The sequence below is a fragment of the Salvelinus alpinus genome, chromosome 32 (genome assembly GCF_045679555.1).
Source record: "Salvelinus alpinus chromosome 32, SLU_Salpinus.1, whole genome shotgun sequence".
NCBI lineage: Eukaryota > Metazoa > Chordata > Actinopteri > Salmoniformes > Salmonidae > Salvelinus > Salvelinus alpinus.
The window spans coordinates 21,266,992-21,289,417 of NC_092117.1; the positions used below are offsets into that span (position 1 = coordinate 21,266,992).

At 44.4% G+C, this 22,426-nt stretch overlaps 1 protein-coding gene across 2 annotated transcripts in view; it reads left to right on the forward strand.

Annotated features, from left to right (window-relative positions):
* Positions 1-22,426, forward strand: part of LOC139562290 (glutamate receptor ionotropic, delta-1-like) — a 365,031-nt gene that overhangs the window by 327,383 nt on the left and 15,222 nt on the right. For both annotated transcript variants that reach the window (XM_071379865.1, XM_071379866.1), the window contains exons 9-12: positions 3,666-3,767; positions 10,263-10,460; positions 13,042-13,372; positions 20,064-20,202. In XM_071379865.1, coding sequence (XP_071235966.1) covers positions 3,666-3,767; positions 10,263-10,460; positions 13,042-13,372; positions 20,064-20,202 — 770 coding nt within the window. The remainder of the gene's footprint in view (positions 1-3,665; positions 3,768-10,262; positions 10,461-13,041; positions 13,373-20,063; positions 20,203-22,426) is intronic.

Consider the following 22,426-nt stretch of genomic DNA (forward strand, 5'->3'; position numbering starts at 1 on the left):
TGGATAATGACTAAAATGTCTAATATCCCACCCACAAACCAAATGAATTCCCTATAGAAACACAGCAAGATCATTACGCTGTCTTTGGAAGCCAGAGAACCAATCAGACTTTCTTTGTACAGTGATTAAGTATGAGTAAGATAGTCCCCTGTTTTGCAGTATAATCTGAAGGTCTTCAAGAACAAGCAGAGGCTGGACCATTAGAAAGGAGTTTTGAGGGATAAAGGAACATCAGATCATCACTATCCCGTTGTCTGTCTTTTTTATTTGGACATACAGTAGTGTTTGTACACTCACAGAGTGTGTTCTGTCCTGAATGTATTGACATTGATCGCTAGATGTTTCTGTTGAGGCTTACATTGGCGGTAAATGATAGACAAAGGCTTCTCACAGAATCCACATTACTGGCATTGATCCTGCTTTGTACACTGCACAGTAGGCATATATAAACAAATGTGTTTACCCAAAGTATACTTTCATTGAAACATTCTTACCATGCTTTCCACAAGCACTGATACAGTATACGGAAAGTATTCAGACCCATGGACTTTTTCCACATTTTGTTACGTTACAGCCTTATTCAAAAAATAATAATCTCAGCAATCTTCACACAATATCCCATAATGACAAATCAAAAACAGGTTTTTGGAATTTTTTGCAAATTTATTACAAATAAAAACCAGATACCTTATTTACATAAGTATTCAGACCCTTTGCTATGAGACTCGAAATTGAGCTCAGGTGCATCCTGTTTCCATTGATTATCCTTGAGATGTTTCTATAAATTGTTGAGAGTCCACCTGTGGTAACATCAATTGATTGGAACTTGATTTGGAAAGGCACACACCTCTCTATATAAAGTCCCACAGTTGACAGCGTATGTCAGAGCAAAAACCAAGCCATGAGGTCGAAGGAATTGTCTGTAGAGCTCTGAGACAGGTTTGTGTCGAGGCACAGGGAAGAGTACCAAAAATGTTGGCAGCATTGAAGGTCCCCAAGAACACAGTGGCCTCCGTCATTCTTAGATGGAAGAAGTTTGCAACCACCAAGACTCTTCCTGAGCAATAGGGGGAGATGGGGGTTGGTCAGGGTGGTGACCAAGAACCCAATGGAGATAGGAGAATCTTCCAGAAGGACAACCATCTCTGCAGCACTCCACTACTCAGGCCTTTATGGTAGAGTGGCCAGACGGAAGCCACTCCTCAGTAAAAGGCACATGACAGCCTGCTTGGAGTTTGCCAAAAGGCACCTAAAGACTCTCAAACCATAAGAAACAAGATTCTCTGGTCTGATGAAACCAAGATTGAACTCTTTGGCCTCAATGCCAAGTGTCATGTCTGTAGGAAACCTGGCACCATCCCTACGGTGAAGCATGGTTGTGGCAGCATCATGCTGTGGGGATGTTTTTCAGAGGAAGGGACAGGGAGACTAGTCATGATCGAGGCAAAGATGAACGGAGCAAAGTACAGAGAGATCCTTGATGAAAACCTGCTCCAGAGCGCTCAGGACCTCAGACTGGGACAAAGGTTCACCTTCCAACAGTACAACAACCCTAAACACACAGCCAAGACAAGTCTCTGCATGTCCTTGAGTGGCCCAGCCAGAGCCCGGACTTGAACCCGATCTAACATCTCTGGAGAGACCTGAAAATAGCTGTGCAGTGACTCTCCCCATCCAACCTGACAGAGCTTGAGAGGATCTGCAGAGAAAAATGGGAGAAACTTCCCATATACAGGTGTGCCAAGCTTGTAGCATAATACCCAAGAAGACTGGAGGCTGTAATCGCTGCCAAAGGTGCTTCAACAAAGTACTGAGTAAAGGTTCTGAATACTTATGTAAATGTGATATTTCAGTTTCAATTGTTTTTTATAAATTAGCAAACATTTCTAAAAACCTGTTTTTCCTTTGTCATTATGGGGGTATTGTGTATAGATTGATGATGATAATTTTTTTTTAGAACAAGTCTGTAACCTAAGAAAATGTGGAAAAAGTCAAGGTGTCTGAATACTTTCCGAATGCACTGTATACACAGCATGAAAAACTTGGCTTTTCAATCTACGCAAATAGATGTTTTTTCCTTCCTCTTTCAAACCCAACAAATCATGTTCAATTTGAGAGAAAAAGAAACAGGGAATGAGCGAGGGAGCACTCAATATTTCATAACGCTATCAGCCTAGAAAGTTTAGAGTTGGGCTTGTGATGAAATCCCCAAGTCTTAAAATAACCCATGGCTAAGAGGTTTGATCTCCCGTTCCTCTTTCTTGTTCTCCTCTCCAGGGTTACTGAAGTCCTTCGTTGTGAATGGAAGTTGTAAGGTCTCCTGCACTGGGAGGTTCACTCTGTTGCACAGGGTTTTACACCATCCAGACAATAGACAACACCACAGTATACGATTGTGTGTCATATTAAAGCAGGGAAGGATCTCTTTTATTGGCACAGAACAAAGACTCCCAAGGTCTTAACTGACCTTTTGTATGAATGGGTTTGTGTGAATAGTGGACTACTGGGAATAGTGCTAAAAGGGATTAACTGCGTGAAATTAAGTTTTACTGTAATGAGTTAATACATTAATTTAAATTTCCTAGTCTGATAGAAAGTGGGAGAAAGTATGTGATTGGAACAAACCCAACAAACCAAAAGAAAAAAATGATAAACATGATTTGAAACAAGCTAATAAGAAAAGTGTTTTATATTAGTTTTGAAACATTCAGCCCACCATTATTGTAATAGCATGCAGGCAGCAGGAAGGCCATGTGAGAGGGCATGCTGCATATGGAAGACTGAGCTATGCTCTGTGTAGATACAGTCCTGGTGTCTGGCCTGAGGCCAGCTCTCTTGTCCTGTCAGCTTGGTCCCTGGGCTGCTACCAAAGAGCTGTCAGTTCTTTGTCCAGCTAGCAACTGTGATTAAGAACTTAACAGTAAAGACAACTTCTACTTCCCCAGTGAGGTGCAAAGGTAGCCAGAATAGAGCGAGGGTTGGGATTCGTGAGGGGATTGGGATTCATTGAGGTGGTTAAACCAATGGGATGTGTGTTATCTGCTTTCATTGGCTGTCATTCTGTCAAACTGACATTCATGTTGTTGTATTAGTTGCATAATACATTGAGTTGCACTAGCTGAAGAACATTGAAGGACGAGGATTTGTTTCCGTAAAAGATTTGAGAAATAACTTTTCACACAGTAGATGTTGTATTTTTTTCTCAGATGAACATAATAATGTTTCTGTTTTATTTGTAACCCTTGCAGTGCATTGTTGTTGGCACCACCGTCAATGTCTACATCATTATCTCCATTCCCATCATCATTATCATCATCAATGTCATCACCACCAACTCTAGCAATCAGCGTCTATTGCCATGATATGTTGCTCAGTCCGTACTCCCTCAGTATGGTTGCAAGCTGTGCGGCTGATGTAGCATTTAGATAGAGGACCATGTTACTATGCTAGAGGCAGCTCTTGTTGCCTTGGTGACCAGCTCATCTATTTGTATGGCCAGTTCCCTGTGCTTCTTAAAAGTGAGTGAGTCATGTGTGCCAACTATGGTGATTAGATTTGTCATCACACACCAATTTGTGTTTTCACTGAAGATAATAGATTGTTTAATTATATTGCTGACACTCCCTCTCCCTTCTCATCTCCCTTTCCCTTTCTCTCTCTCTCAGTTGGCAACTTGGGACTCAACTCGTGGGCTGAACGGTAGTCTAAAGGAGAGTCGGATAGAAAACGGCATGCAAGGAGTGACGGTCAAAGTGGTAACACTACTGGTAAGTGCTTTCTCCCTACCAACTCCCTACCAACTCCCTACCAACTCCCTGCCAACTCACTACCAACTCACTACCAACTCCCTACCAACTCCCTACCAACTCCCTACCAACTCCCTGCCAACTCACTGCCAACTCACTACCAACTCACTACCAACTCCCTAAAAAACTCCCTACCAACTCACTGCCAACTCACTGCCAACTCCCTACCAACTCCCTACCAACTCACTGCCAACTCCCTACCAACTCACTGCCAACTCCCTACCAACTCCCTACCAACTCCCTACCAACTCCCTACCAACTCCCTACCAACTCCCTACCAACTCACTGCCAACTCCCTGCCAACTCCCTGCCAACTCCCTACCAACTCCCTACCAACTCACTGCCAACTCCCTACCAACTCCCTACCAACTCACTGCCAACTCACTGCCAACTCACTGCCAACTCACTACCAACTCCCTACCAACTCCCTACCAACTCCCTACCAACTCCCTACCAACTCCCTGCCAACTCCCTACCAACTCCGTACCAACTCATTGCCAACTCCCTACCAACTCCCTGCCAACTCACTACCAACTCACTGCCAACTCACTACCAACTCCCTACCAACTCACTACAACCTCCCTACCAACTCCCTACCAACTCACTACCAACTCCCTACCAACTCACTACCAACTCCCTGCCAACTCCCTACCAACTCACTGCCAACTCCCTACCAACTCACTGCCAACTCACTGCCAACTCCCTGCCAACTCACTGTCAACGCACTGTCAATGCACTGTCAACTCCCTACCAACTCCCTACCAACTCCCTGCCAACTCCCTACCAACTCCCTGCCAACTCCCTACCAACTCCCTGCCAACTCCCTGCCAACTCCCTGCCAACTCCCTGCCAACTCCCTACCAACTCACTACCAACTCACTACCAACTCACTACCAACTCCCTACCAACTCCCTGCCAACTCACTGCCAACTCACTACCAACTCACTACCAACTCCCTACCAACTCACTACCAACTCACTGCCAACTCCCCTACCAACTCACTGCCAACTCACTGCCAACTCACTGCCAACTCACTGTCAACTCACTGTCAACTCACTGCCAACTCCCTGCCAACTCCCTACCAACTCCCTACCAACTCACTGCCAACTCACTGCCAACTCCCTGCCAACTCACTGCCAACTCACTACCAACTCCCTACCAACTCACTGCCAACTCACTGCCAACTCCCCTACCAACTCACTGCCAACTCCCTGCCAACTCACTGTCAACTCACTGCCAACTCCCTACTAACTCCCTGCCAACTCACTGTCAACTCCCTACCAGCTCACTGCCAACTCACTGCCAACTCACTGCCAACTCCCTACCAACTCCCTACCAACTCCCTACCAACTCACTGCCAACTCACTGTCAACTCACTGCCAACTCCCTGCCAACTCACTGCCAACTCACTGCCATCTCCCTGCCAACTCACTGCCATCTCCCTGCCAACTCACTACCAACTCCCTACCAACTCCCTACCAACTCCCTACCAACTCCCTGCCAACTCCCTGCCAACTCCCTACCAACTCCCTACCAACTCACTGCCAACTCCCTACCAACTCACTGCCAACTCACTGCCAACTCACTACCAACTCCCTACCAACTCACTACCAACTCCCTGCCAACTCCCTACCAACTCACTGCCAACTCCCTACCAACTCACTGCCAACTCACTGCCAACTCCCTGCCAACTCACTGTCAACGCACTGTCAATGCACTGTCAACTCCCTACCAACTCACTGCCAACTCCCTACCAACTCACTGCCAACTCCCTGCCAACTCCCTACCAACTCCCTGCCAACTCCCTACCAACTCCCTGCCAACTCCCTACCAACTCCCTGCCAACTCCCTGCCAACTCCCTGCCAACTCCCTGCCAACTCCCTACCAACTCACTACCAACTCACTACCAACTCACTACCAACTCCCTACCAACTCCCTGCCAACTCACTGCCAACTCACTACCAACTCACTACCAACTCCCTACCAACTCACTACCAACTCACTGCCAACTCCCCTACCAACTCACTGCCAACTCACTGCCAACTCACTGCCAACTCACTGCCAACTCACTGTCAACTCACTGTCAACTCACTGCCAACTCCCTGCCAACTCCCTACCAACTCCCTACCAACTCACTGCCAACTCACTGCCAACTCCCTACCAACTCCCTGCCAACTCACTGCCAACTCACTACCAACTCCCTACCAACTCACTGCCAACTCACTGCCAACTCCCCTACCAACTCACTGCCAACTCCCTGCCAACTCACTGTCAACTCACTGCCAACTCCCTACTAACTCCCTGCCAACTCACTGTCAACTCCCTACAAGCTCACTGCCAACTCACTGCCAACTCACTGCCAACTCCCTACCAACTCCCTACCAACTCCCTACCAACTCACTGCCAACTCACTGTCAACTCACTGCCAACTCCCTGCCAACTCACTGCCAACTCACTGCCATCTCCCTGCCAACTCACTGCCATCTCCCTGCCAACTCACTACCAACTCCCTACCAACTCCCTACCAACTCCCTACCAACTCCCTGCCAACTCCCTGCCAACTCCCTACCAACTCCCTACCAACTCACTGCCAACTCCCTACCAACTCACTGCCAACTCACTGCCAACTCCCTGCCAACTCACTGTCAACGCACTGTCAACGCACTGGCAACTCCCTACCAACTCACTGCCAACTCCCTGCCAACTCCCTACCAACTCCCTACCAACTCCCTACCAACTCACTGCCAACTCCCTACCAACTCACTGCCAACTCACTGCCAACTCACTGCCAGCTCCCTACCAACTCACTGCCAACTCACTGCCAACTCCCTACCAACTCCCTGCCAACTCACTGCCAACTCACTGCCAACTCCCTACCAACTCACTGCCAACTCACTGCCAACTCACTGCCAACTCCCTACCAACTCCCTGCCAACTCCCTGCCAACTCCCTGCCAACTCCCTACCAACTCACTACCAACTCACTACCAACTCACTGCCAACTCCCTACCAACTCCCTGCCAACTCACTGCGAACTCACTACCAACTCACTACCAACTCCCTACCAACTCACTACCAACTCACTGCCAACTCCCCTACCAACTCACTGCCAACTCACTGCCAACTCACTGCCAACTCACTGCCAACTCACTGTCAACTCACTGTCAACTCACTGCCAACTCCCTACCAACTCCCTACCAACTCACTGCCAACTCACTGCCAACTCCCTACCAACTCCCTGCCAACTCACTGCCAACTCACTACCAACTCCCTACCAACTCACTGCCAACTCCCTACCAACTCCCTACCAACTCACTGCCAACTCCCTGCCAACTCACTGTCAACTCACTGCCAACTCCCTACTAACTCCCTGCCAACTCACTGTCAACTCCCTACCAGCTCACTGCCAACTCACTGCCAACTCACTGCCAACTCCCTAACCAACTCCCTACCAACTCCCTACCAACTCACTGCCAACTCACTGTCAACTCACTGCCAACTCCCTGCCAACTCACTGCCAACTCACTGCCATCTCCCTGCCAACTCACTGCCATCTCCCTGCCAACTCACTGCCAACTCACTACCAACTCCCTACCAACTCACTACCAACTCCCTACCAACTCCCTGCCAACTCCCTGCCAACTCCCTACCAACTCCCTACCAACTCACTGCCAACTCCCTACCAACTCACTGCCAACTCACTGCCAACTCACTGTCAACGCACTGTCAACGCACTGGCAACTCCCTACCAACTCACTGCCAACTCCCTGCCAACTCCCTACCAACTCCCTACCAACTCCCTACCAACTCCCTGCCAACTCCCTACCAACTCACTACCAACTCACTACCATCTCACTGCCAACTCCCTACCAACTCCCTACCAACTCCCTACCAACTCACTGCCAACTCCCTACCAACTCACTGCCAACTCACTGCCAACTCACTGCCAACTCCCTACCAACTCACTGCCAACTCACTGCCAACTCCCTACCAACTCCCTGCCAACTCACTGCCAACTCACTGCCAACTCCCTACCAACTCACTGCCAACTCACTGCCAACTCACTGCCAACTCCCTACCAACTCCCTACCAACTCCCTGCCAACTTACTGCCAACTCACTGTCAACTCGCTGCCAACTCCCTACCAATTCACTGCCAACTCACTGCCATCTCCCTGCCAACTCACTGCCAACTCATTGCCAACTCACTGCCATCTCCCTGCCAACTCACTGCCAACTCACTGCCAAATCATTGCCAAATCACTGCCAACTCACTGCCAACTCACTGCCAAATCACTGCCAACTCACTGCCAACTCACTGCCAACTCACTGCCATCTCCCTGCCAACTCACTGCCAACTCACTGCCAACTCACTGCAACTCACTGCCATCTCACTGCCATCTCACTGCCAACTGTCGACTTTGATGCTATACGCCGCCAGGTCACTATGTTATTTCTTGTATAGTAGGATTAGGACATAATGTGAGGTCTTCTTCTCCATCTGGCTCTGTAGATCTACGAAAAGACCGGCCCTAGCCTTTTGAGGGCCCGAAGCAACATTTTAGTGGCCAAAATTTTTCATTTTGCCTTAGGGTAGAGAGACATTTTTGCACTTTTATAGCTAATTTCCTGCAGTTATTCTACTAATTTTGCCATGATTTATACCATGTTAATATGATATCTGAGTGAGAGTGACTAACAAAATCAATGGGGGACCTCCGGAGGTCAGGGCCCCTGGGCTCGTGCCCTGCGTTTGGAATTCAACCATCATTACTACAAGTTTGTGGCGAAATCCTGCACTTCTGCACATCCTGTACTACTTTAGGAGCACACGAGCTGTCAGGAAGGAGGAAATAAATATAGCTCTTCCATCTCTGTGTGATAGCTCTCGGTTGGCGCGGCAGTTTTGACGGTGTGTGCAACTCTTTGCAGAAGTCTTTTTTATTTTCGCCGCGCTTAGTTTATGAAAGTTTTAAGTCAGATCGCCGTGTACAGCTCTACTGTGTGTTTAGAATCTGTTGGGACTGCTCTTTCCATTGATTGCATGGATCGTTAGCAACATTGTTGTGGAGTTTTTATGATACAAACTAAACTAACCAAAGAGTGTGTCAGGCGGAGGAAGGTAAGAATAAAGCTTCAACACTGGAGTAGCCTTCAACAGCTAAGCCCTCTCTCGCTCTTTCTATTTCTCTCTTCAGTCCTTTACACTGGGAAAAAAAAATCTCTCATTGTGCTCCTTTTTTTCTTGTGCCTCTGTGGAACTTTTGCACAACAGTACTTACTGAAAGGGAGGTTGCGTGTGAGTTTATAATTTTTTATTATTGTTTGAACTGTATTGATTTTTTGAGGGACTACTGAAATTTGGTTTATACAGTCATGCCCCACTCACTCCTCCACTGGGAGGTAATACAGATTATTGCAAATCCCGTGTGGTTGATAACTGGGTTCTTTCTGGTCAGTTGTTTCTATGAAGTTGCCTCTGAGTTGCTCTAACATTCTTATTGTATGAGGTATTATTGGTTGGTTTACCTCTGTGCTGTGACTGGTGTTCATGTGGTGTGTGTTATCCATTCTCTCCACTGGCTACCTGGCAAACAGGTAGCCAGATATCCATTCTCTCCAGTGGCTACCTGGCAAACAGGCTACACTCTAGGGCCAGTGACTGACATAACAAGAGAAAAACTGCTGATGTACAACCAAATTTTGAAATTGCACCTTGTGTATTCTACTATTCTAACCCTCAACAGTAAATTGAAACCCCGACTGAGTTCTTAAAAACTAGCAGCCATGGGGGCCCTAAGCAGTCATTTATGTCACTTAGTGGCTAGAGCCGGCCCTGATCTAGGACATCAGTAAGACATAAACTCCAACCATACAGCTCTTCCTTAGCTGCTGGTCCAGTAACATTCTGTTCTCTCTCTTCACACAAGATTTACCTGCTCCATATTTATTCAAATAAGTTCTGCTCGGCTTCCTCTTGGCAGTGCCATTTAATCATGTCGTTTTTCCAGTCCACCCCAGCAGCTTTCCTCCTCAACTCACTTTCCACCCATTCAGTTCAGCCCTGACATTCTCTCCCATAAAGAAGAGCCATGGTTTACCGCAGTAAATTTAGAGTGGTATTTTCTGCCTGATGAAGTGTCACATATCCACAGTAATGGGTGTTACAGGTCAACAACCACCCAGAAGACTTGTTATGAAGATGAAGTTTGACTTAGAAACTGCAGCTAGTCTTCAGAAAGTTGTCACACAAAAGTCCTAAATGAAAAAAATACTGTTCTACCTGTCGGTTGAACTGGACCAGTTAATGAAACTCTGTAAAATGTACAGTAGTGTTTCAACTTTTGGCTACACAAAGACACTACATCTACAGTATATGTTGAGCCAAGTCATGTAGTTAAAGTTAAGTTGTACTTCTAAGCCCAACTGATGTTGTGTTATTTATGTTATCCAACAGGAGGATCCCTTTGTGATGGTAGCTGAGAACATCCTTGGCCAACCTAAACGCTACAAAGGCTTCTCCATCGATGTCCTGGATTCTCTGGCCAAGATTCTGGGCTTCAAGTATGAGATCTACCAGGTGGCTGATGGGAAGTATGGCTCTCCTACCTCAAATGGCTCCTGGAATGGCATGATCGGAGATCTCATCAGTAAGGTAAGTCTGTCAATCACAACTGGAGTTTGTACTGTTGATTGATAGTTTGCTGTTGACTGCTCTGGGGACATCATCTTGCATATTGCTGCAGTTCTCTCAGCCCTTGGTAGCTGACTGTAGCCTTGACACAGTGGAGTCCATTATAGTTTGGGCCTTCTTGGAAAGATACTTCACCGCACATGTTCTTCAGTGTGATGGCTCGCTTTTGTGACAGATCTGTTATGTCCAAATGATGTTTGCATCAGAGTGGGCCACTATAGTCTGGCCATCAGGCTGACAGTCAGGCTGCTCCAGACAAAGCAGTCCCACCAGTGCAGGAGGGACTTCAACTCAGCAGACTGACAATGCTAACAGTAGGGGAGTGAGTGGACAGGGGACAATTATATCATCCAATGGAGTAAAGAATAACCAGTAAAAATAAGACTGCTGTTGGCTTTTTTGCGATCGTTTCCACAATGTGCAAGTCCCTGTCATTTCCTGTAAGTGAGCTTGCTGCAGAGAATGTAGCCCAGGTGGGCTACTTTTCAGCCCTTCATGCTAACGATAATCTGCGGACAACATCACTTAATGGAGGGAGAACTTATCTTTGATTATGGCCTTGAGTTAGAGAGCTAGTGTTTAACCCAACAATCCAGACATATGATTTGTGTCATAGGGTCCCACTCTAGCAGCAGGTGTCCAAAACCATGCCATTACCAGAGTGGTGACAATGCTGTGAAATGAGGGGAAAACAAGTACACCACCACCAGACACGAGCAACATATGATCAGTGTACTGTAACTCTGTCATTTGAGATTAACGTTTACAGTAAAGCTTTACAATAAAAGGATTTAGTTGATTGCCATGTGGAATGTCTGACCTCTAAAGGTCTGCGTTAGGTCCAGGGACCTCATGATACAATATTATCACAATACTTAGGTGCCAATATGATATGTATTGTGATTCTCACACTTCTATATGTATTGTGATTCGATACTGCAATTTTTGGGCAATTTGATGTTCCAAACATATTGCTCACCATATGTCTGCTGCAGAGAGATGAGAGAGCATGAGAAAACGAGTTTTGACCAGTCAGGGAAATAAGTGCTGAAAACATGTTGGCTCACTGTTTAAAAAGAAGATGGAGAACAAGCTATAGGATGACAAATACCAGAGTTTTGACGCAGGTACAGCTGACTAGCGCTAGCTAACCCTACCTATAGTATAACTTCTATAGTATAACTCTACCTACAGTATAACTTCTATAGTATAACCCTACCTATAGTATAACGTATATAGTATAACTCTACCTATAGAATAACTTCTATAGTATAACATTACCTATAGTATAACTTCTATAGTATAACTTCTATAGTATAACCCTACCTATAGTATAACTTCTATAGTATAACCCTACATATAGTATAACGTCTATAGTATAACTCTACCTATATTATAACTTCTATAGTATAACTCTACCTATAGAATAATTTCTATAGTATAACCCTACCTAAAGTATAACTTCTATAGTATAACCCTACCTATAGTATAACTTCTATAGTATAACCATACCTATAGTATAACTTCTATAGTATAACCCTACCTATAGTATAACGTCTATAGTATAACCATACCTATAATATAACTTCTATAGTATAACCCTACCTATAGTATAACTTCTATAGTATAACCCTACCTATAGTATAACTTCTATAGCATAACCCTACCTATAGTATAACTTCTATAGTATAACCCTACCTATAGTATAACTTCTTTAGTATAACCCTGCCTATAGTATACCTTCTATAGTATAACCCTACCTATAGTATAACTTCTATAGTATAACCCTACCTATAGTATAACTTCTATAGTATAACCCTACCTATAGTATAACTTCTATAGTATAACCCTACCTATAGTATAACTTCTATAGTATAACCCTACCTATAGTATAACTTCTATAGTATAACCCTACCTATAGTATAACTTCTATAGTATAACTCTACCTATAGTATAACTTCTATAGTATAACTGTACCTATAGTATAACTTCTACAGTATAACCCTACCTATAGTATAACTTCTATAGTATAACCCTACCTATAGTATAACTTCTATAGTATAACCCTACCTATAGTATAACTTCTATAGTATAACCCTACCTATAGTATAACTTCGGAGGATTTGACAAATAAAAGTTTGATTTGATTTGACTTATTTTTATTTATTTATTAAATACAAATCGATACTTGGAGTCAAATATATATATATAATATCATCCCAAAATAATATTGCGATATATAAATGTATCAAATGTTTTCCCATCCTTTTCTGCACGGCCTTCTGTTGTGTGAAATAGAACAAGTGTGAAAGAAAGAAATAACAGAGGGCAAAATCTTGTCGCTTTCATTTCAAGCCCATACAAAGAACAAACGAAAAAGCCACAACACAGACATTTTACAGTGTTATTACATCAACTTTTTTCTGTGACTTTGGCCTCAAGATAAAATGAAATGGCAAACATCAACAAACAGATTATTATCTCTGAACCAACATCTTAAATGTCATGGCTGTAACTGATGTATCTCTCTATCTATCCACAGCGAGCAGACTTGGCAGTATCAGCCATCACCATAACTCCAGAGAGGGAGAGCGTGGTGGACTTTAGCAAGCGCTACCTGGACTACTCCGTGGGGATTCTGATGAGGAAGTCAGAGGAGAAGATCAATATTTTCTCTCTCCTGGCGCCCTTTGACCTGGCTGTGTGGGCGTGCATCGCAGCCGCCATCCCCGTGGTTGGGGTCATGATCTTCATCCTGAGGCGCGTCCAGGCAGTCCGCTCCCAGAATCCCCCAGGGGGACACCAGGCCACCTCTGTGTCCACATCCCTCCAGAGCGCCATCTGGATTGTCTACGGAGCCTTTGTACAGCAAGGTGAGCTTGGTAATGTGGCATCAAAAGAAATAGGGTACACCAGCATCTTGCAGCAAAGTTGCTTCATATATAGTGGAATGCTTACTTGTTACAATATCACCAACAACAAGACAGCAACTTTTTACCATTGTGGTACCTCAGTCCGTTGGCAGCAATATGACACCAACATAGATAGATCCATAGATGGCTAGATGTATATATATACAGAACCTGTCAAAAGTTTGGACACACCTACTCATTCCAGGGTTTTTCTTAATATTTTACATTTTTCTACATTGTAGAATAATAGTGAAGATATCAAAACTATGAAATAACACGTATGGAATCATGTAGTAACCAAAAAAGTGTTAAACAAATGAAAATATATTTTATTTTAGAGATTCTTTAAAGTAGCCACGCTTTGCCTTGATGACAGCTTTGCACACTCTTGGCATTCTCTCAACCAGCTTCATGAGGTAGTCACCTGGAATGCATTTCAATTAACAGGTGTGCCTTCTTAAAAGTTAATTTGTACATTAGTTTTGTTGTGACAAGGTAGGTGTGGTATACAGGAGATAGCCCTATTTGGTAAAAGACCAAGTCCATGTTATGGCAAGAACAGCTTAAAAAAACAAAGAAAAACAACAGTCCATCATCACTTTTAGACATGAAGGTCAGTCAATCCAGAAAATTCAAGACATTTCAAGAAAGTTTCTTCAAGTGCAGTCGCAAAAACCATCAAGCGCTATGATGAAACTGGCTCGCATGAGGAACGCCACAGGAAAGGAAGACCCAGAGTTACCTCTGCTGCAGAGGATAAGTTCATTAGAGTTACCAGCCTCAGAAATTACAGCCCAAATAAATGCTTCACAGAGTTCAAGTAACAGACACATCTCAACATCAACTGTTCAGAGGAGAGTGCTTGAATCAAACCTTCATGGTCAAATTGCTGCAAAGAAACCACTACTAAAGGACACCAATAAGAAGAAGAGACTTGCTTGGTCCAAGAAACATGAGCAATGGACAGTAGACCGGTGGAAATGTGTCCTTTGGACTGATGAGTCCAAATTTGAGATTTTTGGTTTGCAGAGTATGTGAACAGATGATCTCCACATGTGTGGTTCCCACCGTGAAGCATGGAGGAGGAGGTGTGATGGTGTGGGAGTGCTTTGCTGGTGAAACTGTCTGTGATTTATTTAGAATTCAAGGCACACTTAATCAGCATGGCTATCACAGCTTTCTGCAGCGATACACCATCCCATCTGGTTTGCGCTTAGTGGGACTATCATTTGTTTTTCAACAGGACAATGACACAACACACCTCCAGGCTGTGTAAGGGCTATTTGACTAGAAGGAAGGAGAGTGATGGAGTGCTGCATCAGATGACCTGGCCTCCACAATCCCCCACCCTCAACCCAATTGAGATGGTTTGGGATGAGTTGGACCACAGAGTGAAGGAAAAGCAGCCAACAGGTGCTCAGCATATGTGGGAACTCCTTCAAGCTGACCACGACTCCATTTTGTTGATTCCAGCCTACAAACAGAAACTAAAACAAGCTCCCGCGCTCAGGTCTGTTCAACGCTGGTCCGACCAATCTGATTCCACGCTTCAAGACTGCTTCGATCACGCGGATTGGAATATGTTCCGCATTGCGTCCAACAACAACATTGAAGAATATGCTGATTCGGTGAGCGAGTTCATTAGGAAGTGCATTGACGATGTCGTACCCACAGCAACGATTAAAACATTCCCAAACCAGAAACCGTGGATTGACGGCAGCATTCGCGTGAAACTGAAAGCGCGAACCACTGCTTTTAACCAGGGCAAGGTGACCGGAAACATGACCGAATACAAACAGTGTAGCTATTCTCTCCGCAAGGCAATCAAACAGGCTAAGTCCCAGTACAGAGACAAAATAGAGTCGCAATTCAACAGCTCAGACACAAGAGGTATGTGGCAGGGTCTACAGTCTATCACGGATTACAAAAAGAAAACCAGCCCCGTCGCGGACCAGGATGTCTTGCTCCCAGACAGGCTAAATAACTTTTTTGCCCGCTTTGAGGACAATACAGTGCCACTGACACGGCCCGCTACCAAAACCTGCGGGCTCTCCTTCACTGCAGCCGAGGTGAGTAAAACATTTAAACGTGTTAACCCTCGCAAGGCTGCAGGCCCAGACGGCATTCCCAGCCGCGTCCTCAGAGCATGCGCAGACCAGCTGGCTGGTGTGTTTACGGACATATTCAATCAATCCTTATCCCAGTCTGCTGTTCCCACATGCTTCAAGAGGGCCACCATTGTTCCTGTTCCCAAGAAAGCTAAGGTAACTGAGCTAAACGACTACCGCCCCGTAGCACTCACTTCCGTCATCATGAAGTGCTTTGAGAGACTAGTCAAGGACCATATCACCTCCACCCTACCGGACACCCTAGACCCACTCCAATTTGCTTACCGACCCAATAGGTCCACAGACGACGCAATCGCAACCACACTGCACACTGCCCTAACCCATCTGGACAAGAGGAATACCTATGTGAGAATGCTGTTCATCGACTACAGCTCAGCATTTAACACCATAGTACCCTCCAAACTCGTCATCAAGCTCGAGACCCTGGGTCTCGACCCCGCCCTGTGCAACTGGGTCCTGGACTTCCTGACGGGCCGCCCCCAGGTGGTGAGGGTAGGTAACAACATCTCCACCCCGCTGATCCTCAACACTGGGGCCCCACAAGGGTGCGTTCTGAGCCCTCTCCTGTACTCCCTGTTCACCCACGACTGCGTGGCCATGCACGCCTCCAACTCAATCATCAAGTTTGCGGACGACACTACAGTGGTAGGCTTGATTACCAACAACGACGAGACGGCCTACAGGGAGGAGGTGAGGGCCCTCGGAGTGTGGTGTCAGGAAAATAACCTCACACTCAACGTCAACAAAACAAAGGAGATGATTGTGGACTTCAGGAAACAGCAGAGGGAGCACCCCCCTATCCACATCGACGGGTCAGTAGTGGAGAAGGTGGAAAGTTTTAAGTTCCTCGGTGTACACATCACGGACAAACTGAATTGGTCCACCCACACAGACAGCGTTGTGAAGAAGGCGCAGCAGCGCCTCCTCAACCTCAGGAGGCTGAAGAAATTCGGCTTGTCACCAAAAGCACTCACAAACTTCTACAGATGCACAATCGAGAGCATCCTGTCGGGCTGTATCACCGCCTGGTACGGCAACTGCTCCGCCCACAACCGTAAGGCTCTCCAGAGGGTAGTGAGGTCTGCAGAACGCATCACCGGGGGCAAACTACCTGCCCTCCAGGACACCTACACCACCCGATGTCACAGGAAGGCCATAAAGATCATCAAGGACAACAACCACCCAAGCCACTGCCTGTTCACCCCGCTATCATCCAGAAGGCGAGGTCAGTACAGGTGCATCAAAGCAGGGACCGAGAGACTGAAAAACAGCTTCTATCTCAAGGCCATCAGACTGTTAAACAGCCACCACTAACATTTAGCGGCCGCTGCCAACATACTGACTCAACTCCAGCCACTTTAAAAATGGGAATTGATGGAAATTATGTAAAAATGTACCACTAGCCACTTTAAACAATGCCACTTAATATAATGTTTACATACCCTACATTACCCATCTTATATGTATATGTATATACTGTACTCTATATCATCTACTGCATCTTGCCATCTTTATGTAATACATGTACCACTAGCCACTTTAAACTATGCCACTTTATGTTTACATACCCTACAGTACTCATCTCATATGTATATACCGTACTCTATACCATCTACTGCATCTTGCCTATGCCGTTCTGTACCATCACTCATTCATATATCTTTATGTACATATTCTTTATCCCTTTACACTTGTGTGTATAAGGTAGTAGTTGTGGAATTGTTAGGTTAGATTACTTGTTGTTATTACTGCATTGTCGGAACTAGAAGCACAAGCATTTCGCTACACTCGCATTAACATCTGCTAACCATGTGTATGTGACTAATAAAATTTGATTTGATTTGATTTGAAGACTGTTGGAAAAGCATTCCAGCATTACTACCTGGTTAAGAGAATGCCAAGAGTGTGCAAAGCTGTCATCAAGACAAAGGGTGGCTACTTGGAAGAATCTGTTTAACACTTTTTTGGTTACTACATGATTCCACATGTGTTATTTCATAGTTGTGATGTCTTCACTATTATTCTACAATGTAGAAAATAGTAAAAATAAAGAAAAACCCTTTATTGAGTAGGTGTGTCCAAACTTATGACTGGTACTGTGAATAACCAGACATAAAAGCAATCGAAATAGCTTTTGTTATGTCCCTATGAATGCCACACATACAGACAGCAGCACAGAGGGGTTTCATTTGAAGCATGGAGCCCATTTTCCGCTATAGCATTTTAAGGGTTCCTTTGACTGAAGGAATATCAGGTATTTGAGTCTGATCTGGATCCAGGCATCTAAGATATGAATAACTTACTCCTTCAGCAACCCCTGTCAAACCGTCAAAAACATCTATCAAAGTATGGCACTTTGCCGGCAACCTTTTTAAGCCGAATCGGCAACTATATTTTAGGAAAGCTGGATCCTTGCGTTTTTTCCTTTTCACTTGTTGACCTTGGGCACTTCTATTGGCACTTTGTGTTTCACTCAGGGGCATGGCATATCTGTTTCTCTTTAGAGAATGATGCGACTGTGTTGATAAATATGGATGCTACTGTAGAGTGGCAAGATTTAAGTAAGGTAAGGTTTAAATCTTTATAATGTCATTCTAAATCTTGGCAGAGCTTTCTTGTAATATATATATATATATATATATAAATATATATATATACACAGTATATATACTGTATACACACACTGTATATACAAAAGTATGTGGACACTCCTTCAAATTAGTGGATTCGGCTATTTCAGCCACAACCATTGCTGACAGGTGTAAAATAAATCGAGCACACCGCCATACAATCTCCATAGACAAACATTAGCAGTAGAATGGCCTTACTGAAGAACTCAGTGACTTTCAACGTGGCACTGTCATAGGATGCCACCTTTCCAACAAATCAGTTCCTCAAATTTCTGCCCTGCGCAAGCTGCCCCGGTCAACTGTAAGTGCTGTTATTGTGAAGTGGAAACGTCTAGGAGCAACAACGGCTCAGCTGCTAAGTGGAAGGCCACACAAGCTCACAGAACGGGACCGCCGAGTACTGAAGTGCGTAGGGTGTAAAAATCGTCTGCCCTCGTTTGCAACGCTCACTACCGAGTTCCAAACTGCCTCTGGAAGCAACGTCAGCACAATAACTGTTTGTTGGGAGCTTCATGTAATGGGTTTCCATAGCCGCACACAAGCCTAAGATCACCATGTGCAATGCCAAGCGTTGGCTGGAGTGGTGTAAAGCTCGCCGCCATTGGGACTCTGGAGCAGTGGAAATGCGTTCTCTGGAGTGATGAATCACGAATCATCATCTGGCAGTCCGACGGACAAATCTGGGTTTGGAGAACGCTACCTGCCCCAATGCATAGTGCCAACTGTAAGGTTTGGTGGAGGAATAATGGTCTGGGCTGTTTTTCATGGTTTGGGCTAGGCCCTTAGTTCCAGTGAAGGGAAATCGTAACCCTATCGAACACCTTTGGGATGAATTGGAACGCCAACTGCGAGCTAGGCCTAATCACCCAACATCAGTGCCCAACCTCAATAATGCTCTTGGGGCTGAATGGAAGCAAGTCCCTGCATTAATGTTCCAACATCTAGTGGAAAGTCTTCCTAGAAGGGTGGAAGCTGTTATAGCAGCAAAGGGGAGACCAACTCCATATTAATGCGCATCATTTTGGAATGAGATGTTCGACGAGCAGGTGTCCACATACTGGTCATGTAAGTGTGTGTATATATATTTATATATACATTTTTACATTTCTTTTTTTTTGTTGACCCTATGACATTGTGCCTTTAGATCAAGTTCCACAAACGCCTCTCAGAGACAAATCTCCTGGAACCTCTTGACCTTGGCATAAGTGCCTCAAAGCCTATTTAATTAAACTCACTGAGGCTTGAACACAATATTACTCCGGGTTGTCTTCTTTTTCTAAACAGTTCTAAGGGTATATCATTGATAGTGACACTTGGAATCAAATGAATGGGCTTTTTTTCTCACACCCTGAATCTCTCAGATGACATTTCTGTGGTTTTAGTCTTCAAAATAAGAATTCACATAGATATTTCCTCATTTTGCTTCCTGTGTAGTTAAACAGAGTGCTTAGACCTCTGCTACAGGGAGAGAGAGACGGCGATGAAAAAGCTTGTCTCATTGATGGATCTTCCTCTTGCTGCCTGGGCAAACAGTGGCATTGTGAATGAAAAGCTGTTGGTAGATGGAGGGTTAAAGAGAGCGAGAGCAAAATTGAGACAGAAATGGACAGAGAGAGAGACACAGTGAGACATTTAGAAATAGTGAGATGAAGTATCTTGATACAGAGACAGGTGAGAGAGAGCAGAAGAAATTATAGAGATTTTCAAGGGGTCCTGAAAAATACAGAAACATTATAAATATACACCAGATCAATAGAAACAACAGGCTAAAATAAAACCGACAGAACAATGGTGCAATAAGTTGCGATATCACAAACAATATATCTAATCAGCATAATGTTATTGTTCAAGACTTCATACAGTACAATATATCTTATGTTGTTGTGTTCCTAGGGGGAGATTCCATCCTGGGTTCTGTGGCGTTGCGTATCGTCATGGGCAGCTGGTGGCTCTTCACACTCATTGTGTGTTCCTCCTACACGGCCAATCTGGCAGCCTACCTCACTGTGTCCCGAATGGACAACGCTGTACGGTATGTTATCAACAGTTTTCAACCCTGTTGCTCAGTGTATCCTTCCATATTCAAGACTCAGTGTCTGATGTCATGATTTCCTGGTGGTAAGATACTGTTATGTCTTACCTTTTCCAGCATTGACCTGAACTGCCAATTCCCTGGTGTTATTTGTCTTTGTGGCTTAGATCTCACCCATGTATGCGGATTTAGACATGCCAAAAACTCAAGTTGGCATCCCAATTCTGATCTTTTTTTCACTAATTGGTCTTTTGACCAATCAGATCAGCTCTGATAAAGATCTGATGTGAAAAGATCTGATGTGATTGGTCAAAAGACCAAATGGCGGAAAAAAGATCAGAATTGGGCTGCCTGTCTAAACGCAGCCTATGACACACAATTGTAATTCCTGACCGACTCCTTATAACAAGTTTGCTCTCCTCAGTCCAAATGTTATTTGTCAATAAATCCAATTTAGCACACTCCTTTCCTGAAGGGCAGGCGGAGAAGTGTTTGATTGTGTTTAGTCTGTCCGGTGTCGAGCAAATAGCACATGTGGGTTACAGGGAAGAATGCTAAATAGATCCTTTATATAATGGCTTATTGTTCAAGAATCTGTACCCACAACCACAGTGCCCATTAGTACAAGACTGGAATATTAGTGGACAAAGTCTTTCTACTGCTCAGATGTAATGAGTGTGTCTCTGTATAGATGTGGAGAGTGGAAGTAACACAGTCAGAAGATGGATAAGATTACAGAAGATAGATTTATATTGTCTTGGGGCCAAATCCAGACTCGAGACGGCAGGAATGATTTCAACAATAAACGCTATCAGCCCCATCAGCCAACATTTGCTCGCTTTAATCATTCCATAAACTCAATGTAATGAATATTGGTGTGATAATTTCTTCTCGTTCTCTATTGAAAGAAGATAGACTGTAATCACCATGCCTCAGGGTCAAGAGGTGACATCAAAGGACTGGGATTCAATTTATCGCTTCAGATTGTTGTCGCTCTGCAGAACAATATGACAAACTCTTCTAATCTTCACACTAATTGACTAATTAACTCATGTATCATAGTAAGCAGGGTTTGTTTGTTTGGCAGACAAACATATAATAGACAGTTGGCAAGTTATTAGCTCTGGGCTTGAGTACAATCAAATATTCACTGAGGAAAATCTGCACAGCAAAATGTCCCTTTGAATCAACCCTTAGAGAAATCACACCAATATAAACAGTATTTTGTCACTTCATGATAGCAACATGGTCAAGAATGTTTTTGCCAAAAGATTTCCTTAATGCTCCTTTAAGGGATTGAGATGCAAGTATTCAGCGGAGCCCATCTCCTGATATTAGCACATCCATAAAAATGTGCACTACAATTGACAACCAATTTATAAAATCATCAGCACCTAGACAAGCTCCTTTAGACTAGAGCCAGAGATCACAGTAAGTAATTTAGCACTGTCAAGCTGATGTGATTCCTACAACACATCAGAAGGCATTAATGACATTAGAGACAAAGACATAGGAGGAGTGGGTGGGGGAGAGGGGGAGATAATGTAGCAGTGCCCCCCTGAAATGGATTTGAATCTCCACCCAACCATTACACCTAATGACGGTGTCTGCTGTATTGATGTGGGCTTCAGGGGGGGTTGAATGGAGGGGAAGCAGCGAGTGCATTAGGAAGTGGGCATAGGGCGTATCAGATATACTGTATGTGCCACACTAAAAAAAATCAGACACACAATAGGTGTTCCATTAGCAAACTGTTTTTCTGCCATGGATGTACTGTTCATGTTACAGAACTCTACGTGGAGAGACATGGAACACAGAAGCAACAGTCCAATCCAGACTCTCCTTCATGAATACAAACTGAAAATGGAACTGAAATAAACTACAATATCAGGTCTAGTGATAGGGATTAAGACATACCTCAGCATCCTTGCCAGATAGTTGGTCTAATGTCGTAGATGTGCAAATGGGTTTGCTGGTTATTAAGTAATTGGAGGGAACACAATTAAATATGCTTAGCGTAGCTGAGACACATGCAAATGTGAGTGTTGGTCACTAGAGTTTGGAAATGCACAAACAATTCTCAATGACTCATACATTGCATACCGTAAATTCTCAGGTAACATAGTCAGTATGTTAAGTATACAGTTTACATGGATATCAGCATGAGGAATAATAACAATGATAAGCAACACAAAATACACCCACATTCTTAAGAAACGTAACA